The following is a 24,197-nucleotide window of genomic DNA, read 5'->3' on the forward strand; positions in this document are numbered from 1 at the left end:
GAATAGATTAAAGGGGAATCATACCCCCCCCCCCCCCCACCACCACCTCCCTACATCCCTTAGCCTACGCCTCTGGTGATACAGACATTGATATCGCCATTGTGCAGAATGAGCTAGCTACCAATCAAAACACGACACATGAGATTCAGGCTTGTGCGACCGACCAATCAGTACTTATCATCGCACGAGTTTATTCATCTGCATTTAATGAACAAGTGGCCAGCCTCACTAGTAAGTTGTATTTTTTTTTTTTAATTTTATGTTTTCTACACTTTCAAACATTGGACTTTTCATTAAAATAACGGATCAATGTATAATTTTCAAACCCAGTTTGATGGAATGGGGTGGTCGAGTAATAGAGCTAAGGAGTCCTCCAATCTTAGAAAACGAATTTTAGACGTAATTTCGCGTTTTAGAAAACTGTGTTAATAAATTTCAATAGGAATTGATTAAAATACTCTATTTTGACAGAAATCAGACAAGATTTTGGAAAAATATATCGATGTTTTAATAAAAAATCAACAGCAATTTTGAGGGGGGGGTGGCGGGTTGTAGGCTGAGGTGTGACGTCATTTTAGGGGGGGGGGGTCTGGCTTTTTGTGATGATTTGTGACGGAGGGGAGGGGGGAGGTAAAAATCGTCAGAAAAAAAGCGTGACGTCATTTATTGATGACCCCCCCCCCCCCTAATTGTTGTTAATACAGTTACGGGCCTGTTATTAAAATAGTGCTGACTGCGCAATACATTCTTATGTATTGATAAATGAAACAGACCGACTTAATTAGACAAAATACGTATTTCGTCTTATGTATTCTTTATCTTTCTCTTGTATATTAAATACACATATTTAAACACTTTTGAACGATGGTCACTGTAATAAGCATAGCTAAATAGAGAGGCGTCACAAGGGGGTGCGCGGTTGTAAACACCCCCACAGGTCTTCGTCATGAAGGTGAGATATTTACGTCACAAGCATGCGCGTTAGAGTTTGTCGACGGATTGATGTTAGATACAAAATTTGTGTTTTTCTAAGTAAACCCCATTGAGGTAAAGCCCCTGGCCATAAAGCTAATTAGCATTAAGTCCTTTGATATAAAGCTAACTGAGATTAAGTCCCTTGACATAAAGCTAACTGAGATTAAGTCCCTTGACATAAAGCTAACTGAGATTAAGTCCCTTGACATAAAGCTAACTGAGATTAAGTCCCTTGACATAAAGCTAACTGAGATTAAGTCCCTTGACATACAGCCCCTGGAGATAAACATCCTGGACATAATGCCCCTGGACATTATCCCTTCGACATAAGCCCCTTGGACATAAAGCCCAACGGACACAGCCCCTGGGCAGTGAGACCCTTGGCATAAAGCCTCTTTAAATAAAGCCCCGGAGCATATAACGACTAAAGAGAAAACGGGACATAAACCCCTCCCACTGGACATAAATCCCCTGGAGATAAAACAACATACCTCTCACACTGGACATAAATCCCCTCGAGATAAAGCAACATACCTCTCCCACTGGACATAAATCCCCTGGAGATAAAACAACATACCTCTCACACTGGACATAAATCCCCTGGAGATAAAGCAACATACCTCTCCCACTGGTCATAAATCCCCTGGAGATAAAGCAACATACCTCTCACACTGGACATAAATTCCCTAGAGATAAAGCAACATACCTCTCCCACTGGACATAAACACATGGAGAAAGCAGCATACCTCTCCCACTGGACATAAATCCCCTGGAGATAAAGCAACATACCTCTCCCACTGGACATAAATCCCCTGGAGATAAAGCAACATACCTCTCACACTGGACATAAATCCCTTGGAGATAAAGCAACATACCTCTCCCACTGGACATAAATTCCCTAGAGATAAAGCAACATACCCCTCCCACTGGACATAAATCCCCTCGAGATAAAGCAACATACCTCTCCCACTGGACATAAATCCCCTGGAGATAAAACAACATACCCCTCCCACTGGACATAAATCCCCTGGAGATAAAGCAACATACCCCTCCCACTGGACATAAATCCCCTCGAGATAAAGCAACATACCTCTCCCACTGGACATAAATCCCTTGGAGATAAAGCAACATACCTCTCCCACTGGACATAAATTCCCTAGAGATAAAGCAACATACCTCTCCCACTGGACATAAATCCCCTCGAGATAAAGCAACATACCTCTCCCACTGGACATAAATCCCTTGGAGATAAAGCAACATACCTCTCCCACTGGACATAAATTCCCTAGAGATAAAGCAACATACCCCTCCCACTGGACATAAATCCCCTGGAGATAAAGCAACATACCCCTCCCACTGGACATAAATCCCTTGGAGATAAAGCAACATACCTCTCCCACTGGACATAAATTCCCTAGAGATAAAGCAACATACCTCTCCCACTGGACATAAATCCCCTGGAGATAAAACAACATACCCCTCCCACTGAACATAAATCCCTTGGAGATAAAGCAACATACCTCTCCCACTGGACATAAATTCCCTAGAGATAAAGCAACATACCCCTCCCACTGGACATAAATCCCCTCGAGATAAAGCAACATACCTCTCCCACTGGACATAAATCCCCTGGAGATAAAACAACATACCCCTCCCACTGGACATAAATCCCCTGGAGATAAAGCAACATACCCCTCCCACTGGACATAAATCCCCTCGAGATAAAGCAACATACCTCTCCCACTGGACATAAATCCCTTGGAGATAAAGCAACATACCTCTCCCACTGGACATAAATTCCCTAGAGATAAAGCAACATACCTCTCCCACTGGACATAAATCCCCTCGAGATAAAGCAACATACCTCTCCCACTGGACATAAATCCCTTGGAGATAAAGCAACATACCTCTCCCACTGGACATAAATTCCCTAGAGATAAAGCAACATACCCCTCCCACTGGACATAAATCCCCTGGAGATAAAGCAACATACCCCTCCCACTGGACATAAATCCCTTGGAGATAAAGCAACATACCTCTCCCACTGGACATAAATTCCCTAGAGATAAAGCAACATACCCCTCCCACTGGACATAAATCCCCTCGAGATAAAGCAACATACCTCTCCCACTGGACATAAATCCCCTGGAGATAAAACAACATACCCCTCCCACTGGACATAAATCCCCTGGAGATAAAGCAACATACCCCTCCCACTGGACATAAATCCCCTCGAGATAAAGCAACATACCTCTCCCACTGGACATAAATCCCTTGGAGATAAAGCAACATACCTCTCCCACTGGACATAAATTCCCTAGAGATAAAGCAACATACCTCTCCCACTGGACATAAATCCCCTCGAGATAAAGCAACATACCTCTCCCACTGGACATAAATCCCTTGGAGATAAAGCAACATACCTCTCCCACTGGACATAAATTCCCTAGAGATAAAGCAACATACCCCTCCCACTGGACATAAATCCCCTGGAGATAAAGCAACATACCCCTCCCACTGGACATAAATCCCTTGGAGATAAAGCAACATACCTCTCCCACTGGACATAAATTCCCTAGAGATAAAGCAACATACCTCTCCCACTGGACATAAATCCCCTGGAGATAAAACAACATACCCCTCCCACTGAACATAAATCCCTTGGAGATAAAGCAACATACCTCTCCCACTGGACATAAATTCCCTAGAGATAAAGCAACATACCCCTCCCACTGGACATAAATCCCCTCGAGATAAAGCAACATACCTCTCCCACTGGACATAAATCCCCTGGAGATAAAACAACATACCCCTCCCACTGGACATAAATCCCCTGGAGATAAAGCAACATACCCCTCCCACTGGACATAAATCCCCTCGAGATAAAGCAACATACCTCTCCCACTGGACATAAATCCCTTGGAGATAAAGCAACATACCTCTCCCACTGGACATAAATTCCCTAGAGATAAAGCAACATACCTCTCCCACTGGACATAAATCCCCTCGAGATAAAGCAACATACCTCTCCCACTGGACATAAATCCCTTGGAGATAAAGCAACATACCTCTCCCACTGGACATAAATTCCCTAGAGATAAAGCAACATACCCCTCCCACTGGACATAAATCCCCTGGAGATAAAGCAACATACCCCTCCCACTGGACATAAATCCCTTGGAGATAAAGCAACATACCTCTCCCACTGGACATAAATTCCCTAGAGATAAAGCAACATACCTCTCCCACTGGACATAAATCCCCTGGAGATAAAACAACATACCCCTCCCACTGAACATAAATCCCCTGGAGATAAAGCAACATACCTCTCCCACTGGACATAAATTCCCTAGAGATAAAGCAACATACCCCTCCCACTGGACATAAATTCCCTAGAGATAAAGCAACATACCCCTCCCACTGAACATAAATCCCCTAGAGATAAAGCAACATACCTCTCCCACTGGACATAAATTCCCTAGAGATAAAGCAACATACCTCTCCCACTGGACATAAATTCCCTAGAGATAAAGCAACATACCCCTCCCACTGGACATAAATTCCCTAGAGATAAAGCAACATACCCCTCCCACTGAACATAAATCCCCTGGAGATAAAGCAACATACCTCTCACACTGGAAATAAAGCCATTTGAGATTTGGTCCAATGTGTTTTAGATTTGGGCCAAGGAATTTGTTATTTGGGCTAAGGTGTTCAATATCTAGGCCAAGGTGTTTGAGATTTCGGCCAAGCTGTTTGAGATTTGTGCAAATTTGTTTGAAATTTGGGCCAAGGTTTTTGCGATTTGTGCCAGGATGTTTGGGGTTTCGTCGAAGGTGTTTAAGATTTGGGCCAAGAGTTTTGAGATTTGGACTAAGGTTTTAGAGATTTGTGCCAAGATGTTTGGGGTTTCGGTGAAGGTGTTTAAGATTTGGGCCAAGAGGTTTTAGATTTGGGCCAAGGTGTTTGAAATTCGGGCCAAGGTGTTTGAGATTTGGGCCAAGGTGTTTGAGATCTGTACCCAGTAATTTTATATTTGTGCCAGGGGGTTAGAGGTATGTACCCAGTAGTTTGAGATTTGTGCCGAAAAAATTGAGATATGTGCCAAGAAATAAAATTGGCTACTAACAGCTGTAATATGAGACGGCGCGAGTCAGCGGTAGAGAACTAGACAGCTTTCCCGAAATTCTCGAGTTTTAATCCAGGTTGTAGTCAGTAGACTGTTACTGAGTCAACCCAGTTCTGATGGGTACCTATCTCACGTTTGGGAAAACCAAGGCGGTGGGGCATAGTGCTGACCACTCTATCCCTTCATATGCCGAGGTCTCTGAAACAAACTCGACTTTATCTACTCTATGAGTTGTTTTGTTTTCAAGATGGCCTTTTAAATGTCAAATGTCAGGAGTATTTCCTCATTCCTGTCATCCTTTTGACCATATCGGCCTTTGAGTCCATGTCAACCTTTATGTCAAGTCCGCCTTTAAGATGTCGGCCTTATAGATGTCAGCTTTATTTCATATCGGCCTTTTGTCCTGATCCGAAAATATTCCATATTCTCAAACGTTCATTTCCAACATACGTGGATACACCTGTTACAAAAACTAATTTAAAATGTACAAATTGCCATTTAATCCATAAGTAATTTAAAGAAAAACGGAACGTTATGTTGGTTCATACAAAAATACAATCCTAACTTAAATTGATGCACACAAATCGATTACCATCAACTGAATTAAATTACCTTATTCCAAACACCTATCTCTGATAAGTTAGGTCTACGTTTTATTCTTTTTTAAATTGAATTCATCTATGTGTAATTTAAATTATACCAAATAGCCTATCAAACCTGTCTTGGTAGTTTAATCCAACTTAATTTCAACTTGATGAATTGTATGTTTGTCGGGGTCGGCGTGGTCGAGTCGGTAAAGTTCATGGTTGCTAAACCGAAAAGTCTCGAGTTCGAACACTTGGGAAGATCAAGCTCATTAGCTGGGGACAGCCACTCTGCTAGGAGTTTGTTCTTAGTTGCACAAAGGCTATGGAAGCAATTCCAAAAAAAAGGCTGAAACCGAAGTCAATTTCCTCCATAGCGCATAACCAGTTGACACGTATACTTACAACAATACTAAAATTAAGAACGCAGAAGAAGAAGGAAAGGAGTATATTTGTATTTCAACCAGTGGCGTAGCGAGGTCGGGTGTCACCCGGTGCGGCTCTTAATGGTCATCCCCCCCCTCCTCCACTCTTGTCGGAAATAGTCAAAGACTAGTTAAAATTCTAATTAATCACTTAATTAAGTGGAATTATCATTTTTCTGTATTGACTTTGCTATTTTTGCCTTGGTGTCACCCCCCCCCCCTTAAATGGTGTCACTCTGTGCGGTTCACACACCCCATCCCCCTCGCTACGCCCCTGATTTTAACTACGTCTATAATCAATTATTCTATGATTGCAACGAGAGTATGGGTAACCTCATTTTTCCTGAGGTCGAATTGAAGTAAATAGTTATGAGACCTTGTCTACAGAGGCGTAGCGGGGGGGGGGGGGGTGCGGAGGGGACATATGTCCCCGGGCGCCGACCTTAGGGGGACGCCAAAATGAGTTGGAAAAACAAATTGAAAGTATGAGGGGGGGGGGGTGCAAAACAAAATTTCGAGGGGGTTGCAAATCGAAAGTTTGAGGGGGAGGGGTGCAAATCGGAAGTTTGAGTGGGGGGTGCAAATCGAAAGTTTGTCCCCGGGCGCCGGGAAGGGTCGCTACGCCTCTGCTTGTCTATTCGATAATTTAAAAAGACAAACCAGGGCCATCGTATCCGTGACCTACAATAGGCACTGCTATGGCCTACGTACAAGGTAAAACAAAAACTTTGAGTGGAAGAAGAAAAGTATGTTTTATGTTGATAATATCGATTCAGCATTCTAATTCATAATATGTATAATTTATACCACTAATATTTTTTTAAACCTACAGACATTATCATTATACGTACATTTTTCTACAACTAATACTGCTTCAGCTTTAAACAGTGCCACTATACGTACATTTTCTATCACTAATACTGCTTCAACTTTAAAACCGTGCCACTAGTATACGTACATTTTCTATCATTAATATTGCTTCAACTTTTAAACAGTGCCATTATATGTACATTTTCTAGCACTAACATTGTTTCAACTTTTAAATAGTACCCCTAAACGTATAGTTTCTATTACTTATATTGCTTCAGCCGTCCAACATGCAAGTGCCACTTCTTGTGTGCTTACTTCCCCTTTTCATGATGGCCTCTGCAACATCCGGGGGAAATACTTCCATCATCCAACATGAAGGTTTCCAGACACGGCAGATGCCCACTTTCACAACAGAGGTAATTTTTTTAAGCGTTTTAAAATTACAGTTAGTTGAACTTCTTCTTTTTGTTCCTCATACATCATTCTATTTTTTACAAGAGTATATATATCTCGTTTGTCAAATTTAGCAAGCAAAATTTCGACCACTTCTACTAGACTTAGACCAATTTATTTCAAACTAAGCACGTAGTTCGAGACATGATGACAATGCACTATAACAGCATAAACTTTGCTCGCTCAACAAGACGCAATCTTTCAATCCTTTACCAGTCCAAGGAACCGTTTATTTATATATGTATGTATTTATAACATAAATTGATGTCACATACCAGATGCCATGGACATGATGACGTTTATGAATGAAATTGTTTCTGCAGTATTTGCTTCCCTACACCTATGAGATCATGTTCCAGTACGTTCGCACTGCTCGCTATGAAGTCTCCTACGTGATACGTGGATACACGCCACCCAATTCTCAGAAGTAAGTGAACAGAAGGTGTTAGATTCCTACATGATACGTGGGTACACGCCACCCAATTCTCAGAAGTAAGTGAACAGAAGGTGTTAAGAATAAGATTCGGAGAACTTGAGTGTGTATATATGGGAGTGGGCCTATGTCCCAACATATATCATCATCATATCACACACACAAACGCTTACTCACACATACACACTTCAACACACACAAAAACACACACATATGTTCTTGTGAGTTGAGATCTGGACGGGGTCGAAGGACTACGTACAACGATCAAATATCATTTGATACAAATCAGAACAGGACAGCGTTGTCCATTTAATCTATTAATATTATATATATATATATATATATATATATATATATATATATATATATATATATATATATATATATATATATATATATATATATATATGTATATAAAATAAATATATATATATATACATACACACACACATATATATATATATATATATATATATATATATATATATATATATATATATATATATATATATATATATATATATATATAAGTAAAGTAAGTAAAGCTTCCTTTCGAAGCTGAAAATTCATCGGATAAGTGACGTAGAGTTCACCTGTTTCTGTTAACTCGGCATATGAAAGGATAGTATGGTCAGCACTAAGCCCATCCGCCTTTACTTTCCTAACGTGAGTTAGGTACCTAATAGAGCTGGGTGGACTCACTAGCGTTCTACGTACTTAACAGTCGGATTTTAACTCGAGACTTTCGGGATAGCAGTCATATACATTTCGACTGCTCCTTCCGCTTAAACAAAATTTGCTCTTTGAACCTTCAAATGGTTATGTGAATCTTTTGACATGTTTATAAAGTACGAGCCGGCCCGCGGCATAACATACGCCGCTATTTAGTTGTTTCTAATTTTCAATAATTCATAATTTGTGAATTCGACAGTACCAACGCTGACACTGAAAATATTTCTTTAAAACACTATAAGTAGCTCGTTAAGGACCATAACCCCCCCCCCCCCCTTCCTTCCCTCCCCCCCTCCTCCCCCCCCCCTACGTTAAAAATCGTTGGCTCTGCTTGTAAACATTTAGAGTGAACACAGCTCACTAAAACCATGTAGGGGTGGGGAGGTAGGGAGAGCGTTTGCAGCTTGTTTTCTAACGGCTCGAAGAAGAGAATTATATATATAGATACATATCCAATGACTATTTAAACAATCGTTGAATTGTTCTTCTAATGGCTGTACACAATTTGTTTTGAAATAACACACAGTATACGACAGGAGCTCACGGTCACTGATAGCTGCCCCAATGTTCGATTTGAACGTTTACACCAGCGGCGTAGCGACCTATCCCGGCGCCCCGGAGACAAACCTTCAATTTGGCGCCCCCCTATACATTTTTTAATATTTATAATTCAAATCTGCAGCTAAAATGAGCTTTTCATATTTTTTCCAACCCATTCTGGCGCCCTTAAGGTTGGCGACCGGCAGTAGCGTAGCGAGGGGGGTGCGGGGGACGACGACATATGTCCCCGGGCACCGACATTAGGGGGCGCTAAAATGGGTTGGAAAATCAAATTTAAAAGTTGAGGGGGTTGAAAATCGATAGTTTGAGGGGGGGGGGGTGCAAAATCGAATTCTTTAGGGGGGGTGCAATCGAAAAGTTTGTCCCCGGGCGCCGGGAAGGGTCGCTACGCCTCTGGCGACCGGGGACATGTATACCAACCACCCCCCTTCGCTACGCCTCTGCTGCTCACGTACAAAGTGTTATTTTTTTTGCCTACCATCCAGGTTCACTGTTGAGCTGTGTAATACCAAAGACTGTTACGTTGACAAGGCCCTTCACTTGAGCGTGCGCTTCAACAAGCAGTACGTCGTTCGAACTGGGAAAAAAGACGGCAAATGGGAGAGAGAGGTCACGAGGGGCGACATGCCGTTCACCAGGGGGTCGAACTTTGTCCTGGAGATACGCTCCAACAGAGGGGGTAGATACAGGGTAGGCAAAAAAAATGATGCCCCTTCTTGTTTTTTTTTTTAATTTGGTGATCTATGTAAGTTAGATATAAGTTATTATAAAACATAAATTGTTGGTAGATAGAAATACTGGTAGCAAAAACGTTGTTGTATCAAAGAAAATGTTGGTAAACTAAAATGTCGGTAGCATCGAAATATTGGTAGCCTGAAATGTTGCTAGTTTTAAAATGTTGGTAGCCTGAGATGTTGGTAGCCTGACTTGTTAGTAGCCTGAAGTGCTTGTAGCTAGAAATTTAGCGAGTCATCTCAATAATCGCATTAAAAATGACCAAAGACTGATATACACTGAGCGCCGCCTGATATAAACTATACATTTTTTTAGTGCTTGAATTAGATCGACCACTTGCAGGTGTGACATCAACCTTGACCTTTAGTAAGGGATAGCTTTGCTGACGTCGGCACCTGGGAAAATACGAGCATCCCAGAAATGTTAAATTTAGGGGTTAAATTTTGACCCGTTTCACTACACAATTCTATCCAACTTCTTCCAGACATTATTCTCCAAGTTGGGGGGGGGGGGGGAGGACTTGATATTTTCCCCCCGAAGAGATGCCTGAAAGAAACTCAGATTCTACCCATTAAAAGGACGTAAATATGTAATGAATTTTAACTTCATTCCCCCCCCCCTATGTGACTACCGACACAAATAAACAAATAAAACATTCTTTTTAAAGATTTGACTCTGATGCTTATTATATTTGTGTAACGATATGGAGGCATGGCATTTGATGTTTATGTTAATTTTTAGAATGCCATCAAGTGTCTGCGTTGTTGTTTTGGGTGTAGTTCCGTACCATTATCTTTAATTTTTCTTAGAATATTTTTGTAAATAAACAAACATTTTATCTCCGTTATCATTTGAATTTAGTTATGGCTATAATTAATAGCTGGAGCAAAGCCTAGCCGATATCGGCTAGTAAAGTATCTATCTATATACATAATTCTCTTCTTGGATACCCTAGAAAACACCAAGCTGTAAGCACGCCTAGCAGCCCCCTCTCTTCCTCTCTAAGCATATTCCAACCACCCCACCCCCACATGGTCTGGTGAACTGTGGTTCACGCTAAATGTTTACAATCGTAGAGCTGGGTTTAGTGACGGCTATTAGCGGCAGATAATTTAGTTTGAAACGATTTTAAACTTACGGGAGGTATCTAAGAGGAGGCTGCTTTCACGGGGTGGGGGGGGGGGGGGGGGTAGGGTAGGGGTTGGGGGAAAGGAAGGTGGGGGGAGAATTATCGTCCTTACTGATCGTGTTTTATAGCAAATATTTTCAGTGGCAGCATTGGTACTGTCGAATTCACAAATTATGAATTACTGAAAAGTAGAAAATAAAACAACTAGATGGCGGCGTATGATACGTCGCGGGTCAGCTCGTTAAATAATATTTACGGTACCAAGCTTTTATTGCAAAAAAAAAAAAAAAAGAATGAAAAAAAAATAAATACATATTGACTTTCAGTGCTAAACTGTGTTTATTTTTATTATCAAAATGCATTTAAAACATTGTTGCTTTAAAGTTTTAGCGATCAGTTATTGTATTTTATCTATTTGTTACACAACGAGAATTTATTTCAGACACATCTCCAGAGGCAGAGAAACAATGAACACCCCCCCCCCCTTCGCCACTTCATATACACACCCCCCCCCCCCCAACGAAATAGAAAATATTTTCTTTAACCAGTGTCTGACTCTCAGAAATCTCAACACTTTAGGGTTAATTTGATATTAATTGGAGCTAAATTAATGATATTTTTGACGGCAGATCTACGTGAACAATTTGTTTTTCACCGACTTTAATTACATCGTTCCCATGGAGGGCGTGAGGTACATCATGGTGTTCGGGGATGTCAAGATCAGAAAGATGTCAGAACATGTAAGTGTGTTTGTAGGGTTTGTAGGGTTTGTAGGGTTTGTAGGGTTTGTAGGGTTTGTAGGGTTTGTAGGGTTTGTAGGGTTTGTAGGGTTTGTAGGGGTTTGTAGGGTTTGTAGGGTTTGTAGGATTTGTAGGGTTTGTAGGGTTTGTAGGGTTTGTAGGGTTTAGAAAGTTGTAGAAAGATTTCAGAACACGTAAGTGTGTTTGTAGGGTTTGTAGAGTTTGTAGGGTTTGTAGGGTTTAGAAAGTTGTAGAAAGATTTCAGAACACGTAAGTGTGTTTGTAGGGTTTGTTGGGTTTGTAGAGTTTGTAGGGTTTGTAGGGTTTGTAGGGTTTAGGAATGTTGTAGAAAGATGTCAGAACACGTAAGTGTGTATGTAGGGTTTGTAGAGTTTGTAGGGTTAGTAGGGTTTGTAGGGTTTGTAGGGTTTGTAGGGTTTAGAAAGTTGTAGAAAGATTTCAGAACACGTAACTGTGTTTGTAGGGTTTGTAGAGTTTGTAGGGTTAGTAGGGTTTAGGAATGTTGTAGAAATATTTCAGAACACATAAGTGTGTTTGTAGGGTTTGTAGGGTTTGTAGGGTTTAGGAATGTTGTAGAAAGATTTCAGAACACGTAAGTGTGTTTGTAGAGTTTGTAGGGTTTGTAGGGTTTGTAGGGTTTAGGAATGTTGTAGAAAGATTTCAGAACACGTAAGTGTGTTTGTAGAGTTTGTAGGGTTTGTAGGGTTTGTAGGGTTTAGGAATGTTGTAGAAAGATTTCAGTACACGTAAGTGTGTATGTAGGGTTTGTAGAGTTTGTAGGGTTTGTAGGGTTTAGGAATGTTGTAGAAAGATTTCAGTACACGTAAGTGTGTATGTAGGGTTTGTAGAGTTTGTAGGGTTTGTAGGGTTTAGGAATGTTGTAGAAAGATTTCAGAACACGTAAGTGTGTTTGTAGGATTTGTAGGGTTTGTAAGGTTTGTAGGGTTTGTAGGATTTGTAGGGTTTGTGGGGTTGAGGAATGTTGTAGAAAGATTTTAGAACACGTATGTGTGTTTGTTGGGTTTGTAAAGATTGTAAGGTTTAGACTATAGTTTAGTACAAAATATTATTAGATATTCTTTGTTTGTAAATCTCTGTTGAGTTATAATTAGTCTTTATATGTTAATTATGTGAAATTATTTAGTCCAATACATATTGATATTGTCAAAATTAAAATGTATGTGGCATACACAATAAAATGTGTCTTTATGTATGACAATATCACTGTGACATTTTTTTTATTATAACATCCAAAATTAATTTTATTCACAGATGGTACCACCGGTAAGCAAACAGTTTTCATAAGATAAGTTAATTGGTATAAAGTTATTGGGACAAAAGTAACATAAACGAGACGTTATATTTATGATCATTATACCTTGACATACAAGTGTTCCGACTTACGAGACTTTTTGAGATACGAGCTGTCGAGGGAGCTAAAATTTATTTTGATTTACGAGAAAATTTCAGATAAGAGCAACCAAGTCTGCAAGTTTAAAAGTTCGTGGAAAAAAAAAAACCTCCAGAAAAAGCTGCAATTGATTGTGTATCTTGGCTATTTCATGACATCTATATAACTCATTTTCGAAACATATTGAAAGGGAGGAAACAAAAGATCATTGGACAGCCCTTTGAAAAGTGTGGGAAGTGATGAATGCGTGGCGAAAAAATGGATAACCACATTCTCCAGCTCAAAAAACGAAGACTAAGTGTCTATACTTATGACGGTAGCGCTAAAAAAAGGACGAAACGACACTGGCTTATATATATATATATATATATATATATATATATATATATATATATATATATATATATATATATATATATATATATATATATATATATATATATATATATATATATATATATAAATAAATTTATACCAAGTTGGTACATATATATATATATATATATATATATATATATATATATATATATATATATATATATATCGTTAATTTCATCTCTTTAGCAAACCCAATCTTCAGGACATGTGTCCCACTTCTTCCAAGCCCCCAAACCCGGCGATTGGTTCCACTATGAGTTGACTCTGCCTGCTAACTGGGATGTGTAAGTAAACGTTTTGACTCTAATGGTGTTGAAACACCTGCAGAAATGTTGTTGTACTTTCACACCATTGGAAGAATTTTAACTACATGATGTTTTTTTGAAAGGTTTTGAGCGAAAATATTCAGAGTAATTGTCTTTAACTTTTTTTTTTATTAAAAAACCCCGTGGAACCTTTTCTATTCTCCCACAATTTTCTGTCTTTTTAAGTTTATATTTCATTTTTTAGTAGACACGTATAACTTCCGTTTACCGAAAATCGCACAGACTTTTATAGAAAACTAAAAATTTGATGTCATTTTAATATATGTTGATACAGCTGCAAGTTTTCTTGAGTTAACGCACTTTAAGTTTTTCAGTCTCTTGAAGGTTTTAAAATGTCAAGTTTTGCCAAAATCTCAATTTGAATTTATTTCACAACACAATACATCCTTTATATTACGTATAAAATAAATTGTGCAAGATTTTAATACTTTCTTAATACTCTTATACGAGAAAATAAAAATCATAAAAAGGTCTTTTCTTTATAATTATTTAAATTGTACTGCATTATTATTCATTAAAAGATGACAAAAACATGTATTTTCTCGTTTTTAAAGCATAATTAGATAAAGCCGTATTATTAAAACGTGTTTTTATTTTTGTTTTCCCAACTTCTTCCGATTTATTTTCAATCATGTTTTATTTTTCATCACCATAATATTGTGTATCTCTCTCTCAATCGATTTAGTTCGATTCTTTTGTGCTTGCAAAAAGAAACGTATTTTTTTTAAATTTAGAAATATCAGCCATAAAAAAACAACAACACAAGAATTATTTAATTTAAAAAAATATTTGCTCATTATTCGTTTCTGGCTTGTTTTGTGTTCAATATTACTTTGGTTGCTTCCCTTTGCATATTTCCTAGAAGCAAACCTTGTCATACATGTTTTTTAAGACCGCGTTTACCCTTGCGACAAGTATACTATACATGTCTAGAAAACAAAAAAAAAACTCCCTCACAACAAGTTAATGTTAAACGAAAACATTTTTCCAATTGAACATGTATACTTGCTTGCGTTGAGGATTTTTTTTTTTTTTTTTTTTTTTTTTTTTTCACAACATGTATAATATACAAGTCGCAAGTGTAAACACGTTGTAACAAGTTCGATCACTTCCAGGTATCAGTTGTACCTGGCGTGCACCAACACCACGGAAATCAACCAGTTCCAGTACCACATGATCCTCATGCACAGGAAAACAGAAACCCCCCGCCTCAGTTCGATCATCAACGGGGTCACGGGCAGCCGAGTCGACGTCAGCTACACGGTAACACCCGGTCGGGCATTCAGCGTGGACTTTGAAATCAGGGCAACGACAGTTCAGGTAAGGGGGGGGGGGGGGGGGTAGGGGGGGGGGGGTCTGGAGTCTTGGTATTAACTTTCCCTCTGAGGCAGGGGTCGGCAACGTTTTGAGTTGGAAGAGCCAAAAGTTACAATTTACAAAATTTCCCATTTTTTTAAAGAGCCACTGACAAATTTTATTTTCCAACATTTTTCATTTTTATTAGGATTAGGTAAATAAATTGTATTTGTTATTTTAAATAAATAGCTTTGAATATTAAATAATATTGATTAATATAAAAACATAATGTTTAGCCAGAATAGTAAAATTGGTAATAAAATAGCATAATTATAGGACTATCCCAATCCATTTTAGAAGCTGTTAATTTTTTCTTCTTTTTTTTTTTTTTTACGATAACATCGGCTCAGGAGGTGTCTCCCATTAGCCAGGCAGGCCTCAACACGGCAAACTCCGACTAACTGGATTGGGTATTGGTTTGATTACTGTGTATCGGTCGCTTCTGTCCTTCGGTTATCGTCAGGCTTATAATCTACCCCACTAAACCCAGGGTAAACTGGTACCCCACCGTCCATTGAAAATGAAATGTATAACTATTAATATTTTGCCTGGAGCTGGAGCACCACAAGTTGCCGATCTCTGCACTTAGGGGAAAAGACTAGTGTGCAACGTGTATTCTGTGTGCGCGATGATATATATATATATATATATATATATATATATATATATATATATATATATATATATATATATATATATATATATATATATATATATATATATATATATATAACGATATTCATTCATATTTTATAAAATTAGGGAACCTAGTGTCTGGAAAAGATTGGTAATCATGTGGTCGGACCCGTGTTGTTTTCATCATAAGTTGTATGACCCGTGTTGTTTTGATCAGTAATTGTATGACCCGGGGTAAGCGTGCTCGAGTCGGTAAAGCTCATGGCTGCTAAATCGAAAAGTCTTTGGGCAAATGAGGCTCGTTAGCTGGGGACAGCAACTTTTCTCAGAGAGACTACTCCAAAATCAAACAACTGCTGCCTTGTACTTTGTTTCTTGGTTGTTTCAATTGGTTAATTGTGTTGGAGGGGATCTCTCCAACACTTAAATTAAGAAAGAAGAAGAAAAAGAATGACCCGTGTTTTTCTATTAGAAATTGTATGACCCTTATTATTTTGATCAGTAATTGTATGACCCGTGTTGTTTTGTTCAGTAATTGTATGACCCGTGTTGTTTTGATCAGTAATTGTATGACCCGTGTTGTTTTCATCATAAGTTGTATGACCCGTGTTGTTTTGTTCAGTAATTGTATGACCCGTGTTGTTTTCATCATAAGTTGTATGACATCGTGTTGTTTTGATCAGTAATTGTACAACCCGTGTTGTTTTAATCAATAATTGTATGACCCGTGTTGTTTTGATCAGTAATTGTATGACCCGTGTTGTTTTGATCAGTAATTCTATGACCCGTGTTGTTTTGATCAGTAATTGTATGACCCGTGTTGTTTTGATCAGTAATTCTATGACCCGTGTTGTTTTGATCAGTAATTGTATAACCCGTGTTGTTTTAATCAGTAATTGTATGACCCGTGTTGTTTTGATCAGTAATTCTATGACCCTTGTTGTTTTGATCAGTAATTGTATAACCCGTGTTGTTTGAATCAGTAATTGTATGACCCGTGTTGTTTTGATCAGTAATTCTATGACCCTTGTTGTTTTGATCAGTAATTGTATGACCCGTGTTGTTTTCATCATAAGTTGTATGACCCGTGTTGTTTTGTTCAGTAATTGTATGACCCGTGTTGTTTTCATCATAAGTTGTATGACATCGTGTTGTTTTGATCAGTAATTGTATGACCCGTGTTGTTTTAATCAGTAATTGTATGAACCGTGTTGTTTTGATCAGTAATTGTATGAACCGTGTTGTTTTCATCATAAGTTGTATGACCCGTGTTGTTTTGTTCAGTAATTGTATGACCCGTGTTGTTTTCATCATAAGTTGTATGACATCGTGTTGTTTTGATCAGTAATTGTATGACCCGTGTTGTTTTAATCAGTAATTGTATGAACCGTGTTGTTTTGATCAGTAATTGTATGACCTTGTTAAAACCCTGGGGTCGTCTCTGAGAGCTGTTTTGAGTTTTCCCGGTAACGTCGGGGGATTGAAAATAAACATCATCAATTTAATCGATTCTATGCCCAGCCGCCTTTACTTACGCTAAACTAAATCACGTACCCAGCAGGGCTGACTAACCAGTACGGGATCGGAACTTTAATCTTTTCTATTAGGGGGTCGTCCATAAATGACGTCACACTCGTAGGGGGGAGGGGGGTCCGCAATTTCGTGACGGTGTGTGATTAGGGGGAGGGGGGTGGGGGGGGGGGGGGGTTCAGATGGTGCGACGTCACACTTTTGCATTATAAAAAAGCAATGTTAAAAAAAAAAAAGAATTTTTAGACGTTATTTTGCGTTTTAGAAAACTGTTTTAATAAATTTTAATAACAATTGATTAAAATACTCTATTTTGACAGAGTTCAGACACGATTTTGGAAAAAATATAGCTGTTTAAAAAAAATTCAACTGCAATGTTGAGGGGGTTGTAGGCTATGTTGTGAAGTCATTTTAGGGGGGGGGGTCTGGCTTTTTGTGACGACGTGTGACGGAAGGGAGGGGGGGAGGTAAAAATCATCCAAAAAGCGTGACGTCATTTATGGTGGACCCCTTACCAGTCATGCGCTCTTTTTTTCCGACCACTCCTCACCGAGATAAGATGCTATGAAGCATTCAAAATTAGTCGAAACATGAAAAACGAACTTTCTAATTTTTTTTTTACATCCAGGTCTATGTCAACAACCAAACGGTCGGTCAATACAATGTGGCAATTCACATGCTCACCGACACCCTGTTGCATGGGCGAGTGACGTATTTCAAGCTGGAGTACTTTCGTGTTCCAACATAAGTTGTAGTATCTGCGGCGTAGCCAGTGTTCCACTCTCTCTCTCTGTCTCTCTGTCTCTCTCTGTCTCTCTGTCTCTCTCTCTGTCTCTCGCTGTCTCTCTCTCTGTCTCTCGCTGTCTCTCTCTCTGTCTCTCTGTCTCTCTCTCTGTCAGTCCTACTACACACACACACACGCACACACACACATGTATATATATATATATATATATATATATATATATATATATATATATATATATATATATATATATATATATATATATATATATATATATATATATATATATATATATGAATATATAAGTTAGCAGTTTGACAATATACCATAACATATAATCAGAATTTAGAAAATATACTTTTCCCAACAGCAATCGAACACTTACCACGTACTGTAAGATAGTGTAGGGATAACAGCCTAGCTAATGGGTTATGGGGTACGTCAAGTGATTTCTCAATGAGGTAAAACTTGTTAAACTAAGAGGAGAAGAGAGCAAAGGATGTCTTTGTTCTATTTACATTGGATTACTGTTGCTCAGTGTCTTTCTCTGGCTGCGTCGCAATACTTGCAACAAACAGCATTTGTTAAACCAGATCTCTAAAATAAAATGGCATGTGCATGGCTAAAAATAGAGTTCTGTCAATTGATTTGTTTCATTTAAATTATAACTCAAGCAATACAGATTTTCTGGGTCAGTAAAATTGTGTGCGTCGTTAGGTTTTGTCATTAGCATTGTCATACAATATGACTCCTGTGAATAGGACTCCTTCATCAATACACTCTATAGTTAGTGTAGACAACACCCTAACATAATAATAGATATGAAGCGTTTGGCTGACATACCTTTTTTTTCATCATTGTATGTGGTGTACGAAATACAAATTGACCAGTTATGATGTCAAGTTATGTCTACGGGGAGGGGTCGGCATGCTCGAGTCGATAAAGCTTATGGTTGCTAAACCGAAAAGTCTTGAGTTCGAACCCTTGGGTAGATGAGGCTCTTTAGATGGGTACAGCAACATATGTTCCCTCTAAGGACCAAGAGTGTGTGTGCAAAAATATGTTGTGTGCGCGGCGCTAAAAATGACTTGGGCAAGTTAATATGTATGTTTAGGCTTGCAATTAAGCAAAGTAATGAAGGCAATTGGATAAATTAATAGTATAATGTGTAGGACTAATTAAATGTATGCAATTAAAATAAGATATGAATCCCATCTAAATAAAATAAAATACACAATAAAAACTTTCAGAGTTGTACTTAGACAACAGGTTATATGATCAACTTACAATAATAGTGTAATATATTAACAATGTTAATACAATAACAGTAACAAAAACACAACAGTTTAACATGTTAACCATTAAAAAAGCTGACTAAAATTAGCCCACTTTACAGGGGCATTTATTGCAATTTCTCGCGTCTAACCTTGCCTTGCTTCTACAAGTTATATGCTTTAAATCCACATCCCCTCCGGGATTTAGATATAATTCAATTCGCATTAGAATCTCCAAATGTGTGGCTTCAAGTCTATTTCGTGCTTGCATTTTAATTCTGTTCATAAGACTAACATTTCGTTCGCAATCAGAGCTAGATGCTTAAAAAGTACAGCATATGTCAATTATCTTTGCCAGTGAGCTAAATTGTTCATCGTTTAAATTGTTCATCGTTTAAAGCAGGGGTCTCCAAACTTTTCCGCCCGAGGGCCACATTAACTCTAAAATGTCGGCTCGGGGGCCAGAGATTCTTCCTGGCATCTCTCCGGTCCGACGAACTCGCCCCCCCCCCCCTCCCCCACCAACAAAATATAAGTTATATTGAAATATATACAACTTACAAGTGTCCCCTCCGCCCCCCCCCCCCCCCCCCCACCATAGAAAAAAGTCTGAAAGAAACATCGTTGGTGGCTGACAACATACTCCAAGTCGGTTCTCAAATTGTTCATCACGTTATTCATTCTTGAAAGTGTTTGTTCACAGGTACGTTGTTCCAAAATTGAGAAAAGGTACTTTGATACAAAAATTTTAATATTAGAAGTCTAATACAAAAAGACATTCACATTAAACTGCAAAACTGTATTTTTCCGACACAGGGACTTATAAAACGTCGAGATTTATGAAAATCTCGAATTCAAATTTTTGCACGATAACAACACTTTGCCTATATACTACTTATACGAGAAAATAAAATCAAACACAAATTAACACAAATACAAGCACACATGCAAACAATTACGCAAACAGAAAGGCAAACGCAAACGCAAACACAAACACAATCACACACGCAAACACCAACACAAACACCAAGTCACAGTGGCGTAGCCAGGATCGTCTCAAGGGGGGGGGGGGGGTTCCAAATTTTACCCGGAGACAAACTTTCGATTTGCACCCCCCCTCTTCAAACTTTCGATTTGCACCCCCCCCCTCAAACTGTCGATTTGCACCCCTCCTCATACTTTATATATATATATATATATACCGAGGGGTCTATGGGGGGGATTATGACCCCCCTTAACCCCCCTGCAGACGCCACTGCAAAGTCAAACACAAACGTAAATCTACAGGCAAGCAATAACGCGGAACACAAACACAAATGTAAATGCAGACATGAACGCATAGTGCTCACACTAAAGCCCGGTGCGCCAAATATCTCTGTATTACTGCCAACGTCATAACACCGTCAACCATGTACGGTTGAATGCAGGCTTCATTTGTTTTATTCAACTGTGACAAACATTTTCAGTGTATCGGCGACAGGTGTAACCGGTATGATTTATGTATATAGGTAATGGCATTCACTACAATGGGATCTATAAGGTGTGGGTTATGGTGAGGAATGAGTGGGGTGTAATACACAATGTGTGGGGTATGCAGAGGCGTAGCGAGGGAGGGGGGGGGGCGGGGGTGCGGAACGCACCGGGTGACACCATTTAGGGGGGTAACACCAAGGCAAAAAATAGCAAAATATATAGAGAAAAACTTGAGAGGGGGGGGGGGTGGAAATCGAAAGTTTGAGGGAGGGGGCAAATTGAAAGTTTGATGTTTGATGAAGGGGGGGGGGGGGGGTGCACATCGAAAGTTTGAGGGAGGGGTGCAAATCGAAAGTTTGAAGGGGGGTGGGGTGCAAATCGAAAGTTTGATGGGGGTGCTAATGGAAAACTTGAAAGTTTGTCCCCGGGAAGGATCGCTACACCTCTGGGGGGGGGGGGGTGACACCATTAAGTGCCGCACCGAGTAACACCCGACCTCGCTACGCCACTGGGGGTATGCTATACAATGTGTTGGCCTGATATCCAATGTGTTGGTGTTGTGGACATACGGACACGCAACACATAAGACAAACAAACACAAACGGGTTACAAAACAAGACTGAATGAAACAAAGGCTGGTTGAAACTAAAAGAAGTTAATGCCATCTACACTATTTACACCTAACACAGTCTCTTCTAAACAAAAAACACACATGCTAGTAAAACTACGATACAGTGGCTAAAAACTAGTATAGTCCTAACCTATACTTACCTTGGAGATTTGGACGAAACTGAGGTAATCACACACGTTTCCATACACCTTATATACCCTTTCATAAACTGGTACAAATCAGATTATTACAACTCACAGTACGAGAACTGAACAAGGACGAACAGGATAGGGTACCAAGTACAAAGAACATTCATGCATTCCCCTACACTCGTTCACTACATATGTGAAAGGTGTGATGTTTTACCTTGGTGGGTCTAATGTACAAATTGAGGTGTGATGTATCTTATGAGGAGAGTTAAATTTTTTGGGGATAGGTACATAGTGAGACATTCTAATGCATAACCAGTGACTGAACACAGCAATAACACAGCAAGAACACAGCCAGAACACAGCAAGAACACAACAATAACACAACAAGAACACAGCCAGAACACAGCCAGAACACAACAAGAACACAGCCAGAACACAGCAAGAATACAGCAAGAACACAACAATAACACAGCCAGAACACAGCCAGAACACAGCCAGAACACAGCAATAACACAGCAAGAACACAACAATAACACAGCCAGAACACAGCCAGAACACAGCAATAACACAACAAGAACACAGCCAGAACACAGCAAGAACACAGCCAGAACACAGCCGGATGCCACAATTTGGGAGGCTGGCTTTGGTCACGAACACAAGGCCGTTGACGTTATCTAGGAACTTTTGAGACCTGTCCGGTGAACTTTTCTTGTAGTGATACCGTGTTAGCACCAGTTGTTTTGGTGTCTTTGGTGTCCTCAGCAATCGAGCCTCTTCTGCCCTGGGTTTGAACCAAGGACTTTTCGGTTTAGAAACCATGAGCTGTACCGCATTGGCGCACTTTATTTTTTTTTAATTTGGGAAACAAACTTTCAAAACAAAACCAGTGCCACTGTTGTAATTATTGTGCCGTAGATCAACCTACACTCTCGAAAGATTTTCAGGCGATAAAAGAAAGGAAGCAGTGGAATACGTATAGACACAAATAAAGCTGTGTTAGATAAAGCAAATAATGCTTAGATTGATTCTCTTCAGAATATTTTGTTTTTATTTTTTTTATTTCACAATATATAACGATAATATAGAACAATAATTATTTTAGTATGTAATATAGTAGCTAAACACTAATTTACAAAAACAAATATGTTTTCTACAATCAGAATTGTTTATATTGTCATCATAAATGCTAAAATAATACAGCATAATGAAAGTTTTTAAAAATCAGAGTTGGTATAAAATTACGCGTTTCAATTTGTTAGAGAAATCTAAATAGTTGGTACACTCTGCATAATAGCAAACACATAACTTTAGTTTTGATCTCACAGATCAGATCATTTGCTACTGTTTTTATGATCTTTAAAGATCATTTTCTAACATAACGATAATGTATGTGGTAGATCACTGTATTGATCACACACCTCTTTACTGGTGATTGCAAAGACAACATGTACAGAGTTTTACGTATTTCAAAAGCTATGATACTGGCGGCATGGTACTTAGGTACATCATTACGCGTTTTCCCAAATGTATTTTACAGAACAGTTCGAGTTGGGTTTGGGGGGGGGGGGGGGGGGGAGGGTTCAGCTTCATTCACTACTGTCCACTTACTTTAAGTCAATTATCAATCCTAGCGTATACCTAGATGTGATAATAATTTCGCTCTACTCATGTGGTGGGGTGGGAAAGGGGATGTGGGAACTTACTCACAATGAACCTAGCGTCAGTTTTTAGATGACTGCTCTAAACATACATATATAATAATACATATATACTGATACAAAAATAGATTTAAATAAGTAACAGTGGTATTATAAATGTAACAATTTTGTACAGACGGGTACAAAGGAGGGGTGGGGTTGTAGCCCCCCTCTTAACTCCCCCCCCTCCTACGCCACTGTACACTACAATTTAAATTACTATAAAAAAGCGTGGGTCTCCTCTTTATAGTAAAGGTATCCAGTAGATAATAAAGTGACCCGCCCCTTCCTTTATAGTAGTTTAAATATTGTATTATTATAAAGAAAATTATTTATTTTCTACTTTTTAGTGCACTATTACATAAAAGCTTACTATTAAAACGTTTTATTTATTAAAATCCAATCCATGCTGGGCTATATTTCGTGGATTCTAATAGTTAGTGCCAAGTTTATTTACACTTCCCCTAGGAGCCTTATGGCGTACTGGGTGGAAGTATTATATGCACATTAATCACCCTTCGTTAATGTGAGTTGAAACACACCTGGGTGACTTTTTTATGTGTCAGGATATTATTGGGCGACTTTTTTTATGTGCCAGGATATTATTGGGCGACGTTTGTGTCTTTTGGTTAAGTTTAGTCGGCGGATTTAGCCTCTTAATGCCGCGAAAACGCGACAAACCGTCGCGACAAACCTTTATCAGAAGATGACTTCCTAAATTAATCCCATATGTCATTAGATAGGCAGTCGGAAAAAAAAATTCATACAAATTCACCATTTAAAATATTACATTTTAAAGCGTTGATTCTTGAATTGTTCTAAATAAAATATTAAATGTGGATGCGTTTTTTAAAATTTAGACTTAATAGTGAGGTAGATTAA

The 24,197-nt window shown here is 38.9% G+C and overlaps 1 protein-coding gene and 1 long non-coding RNA gene across 2 annotated transcripts; both read left to right on the top strand.

Moving 5' to 3' along the window:
- The first annotated feature begins 138 nt into the window (after positions 1-138).
- On the top strand, positions 139-22,296 carry LOC131940482 (uncharacterized). Its single transcript, XM_059299141.1, has 8 exons — positions 139-231; positions 7,202-7,339; positions 7,700-7,803; positions 9,588-9,792; positions 11,596-11,706; positions 13,000-13,011; positions 17,993-18,090; positions 21,948-22,296. The coding sequence occupies exons 1-8, from the start codon at positions 139-141 to the stop codon at positions 22,294-22,296; spliced, it is 1,110 nt and encodes a 369-aa protein (XP_059155124.1).
- On the top strand, positions 13,000-18,311 carry LOC131940499 (uncharacterized). The gene is made up of 4 exons (XR_009386549.1): positions 13,000-13,011; positions 13,703-13,800; positions 14,958-15,162; positions 17,993-18,311. It is a non-coding gene; the product is annotated as an uncharacterized LOC131940499 (long non-coding RNA).
- Positions 22,297-24,197: the final 1,901 nt, after the last annotated feature.

This window comes from Physella acuta, unplaced genomic scaffold (genome assembly GCF_028476545.2).
Source record: "Physella acuta isolate Inbredline_101_S28 unplaced genomic scaffold, ASM2847654v3 ptg000319l, whole genome shotgun sequence".
NCBI lineage: Eukaryota > Metazoa > Mollusca > Gastropoda > Physidae > Physella > Physella acuta.

What these genes read in the sequence shown, in the direction of transcription:
- LOC131940482 (XM_059299141.1), top strand. Translation starts at nt 139, where the DNA reads ATGAGATTCAGGCTTGTGCGACCGACCAATCAGTACTTATCATCGCAC. An exon ending in TGCCCACTTTCACAACAGAG is followed by an intron (nt 7,340 to 7,699) that starts GTAATTTTTTTA and finishes TTGTTTCTGCAG; the next exon opens with TATTTGCTTCCCTACACCTA. An exon ending in GTGACGTATTTCAAGCTGGA is followed by an intron (nt 18,091 to 21,947) that starts GTACTTTCGTGT and finishes GACTGAACACAG; the next exon opens with CAATAACACAGCAAGAACAC.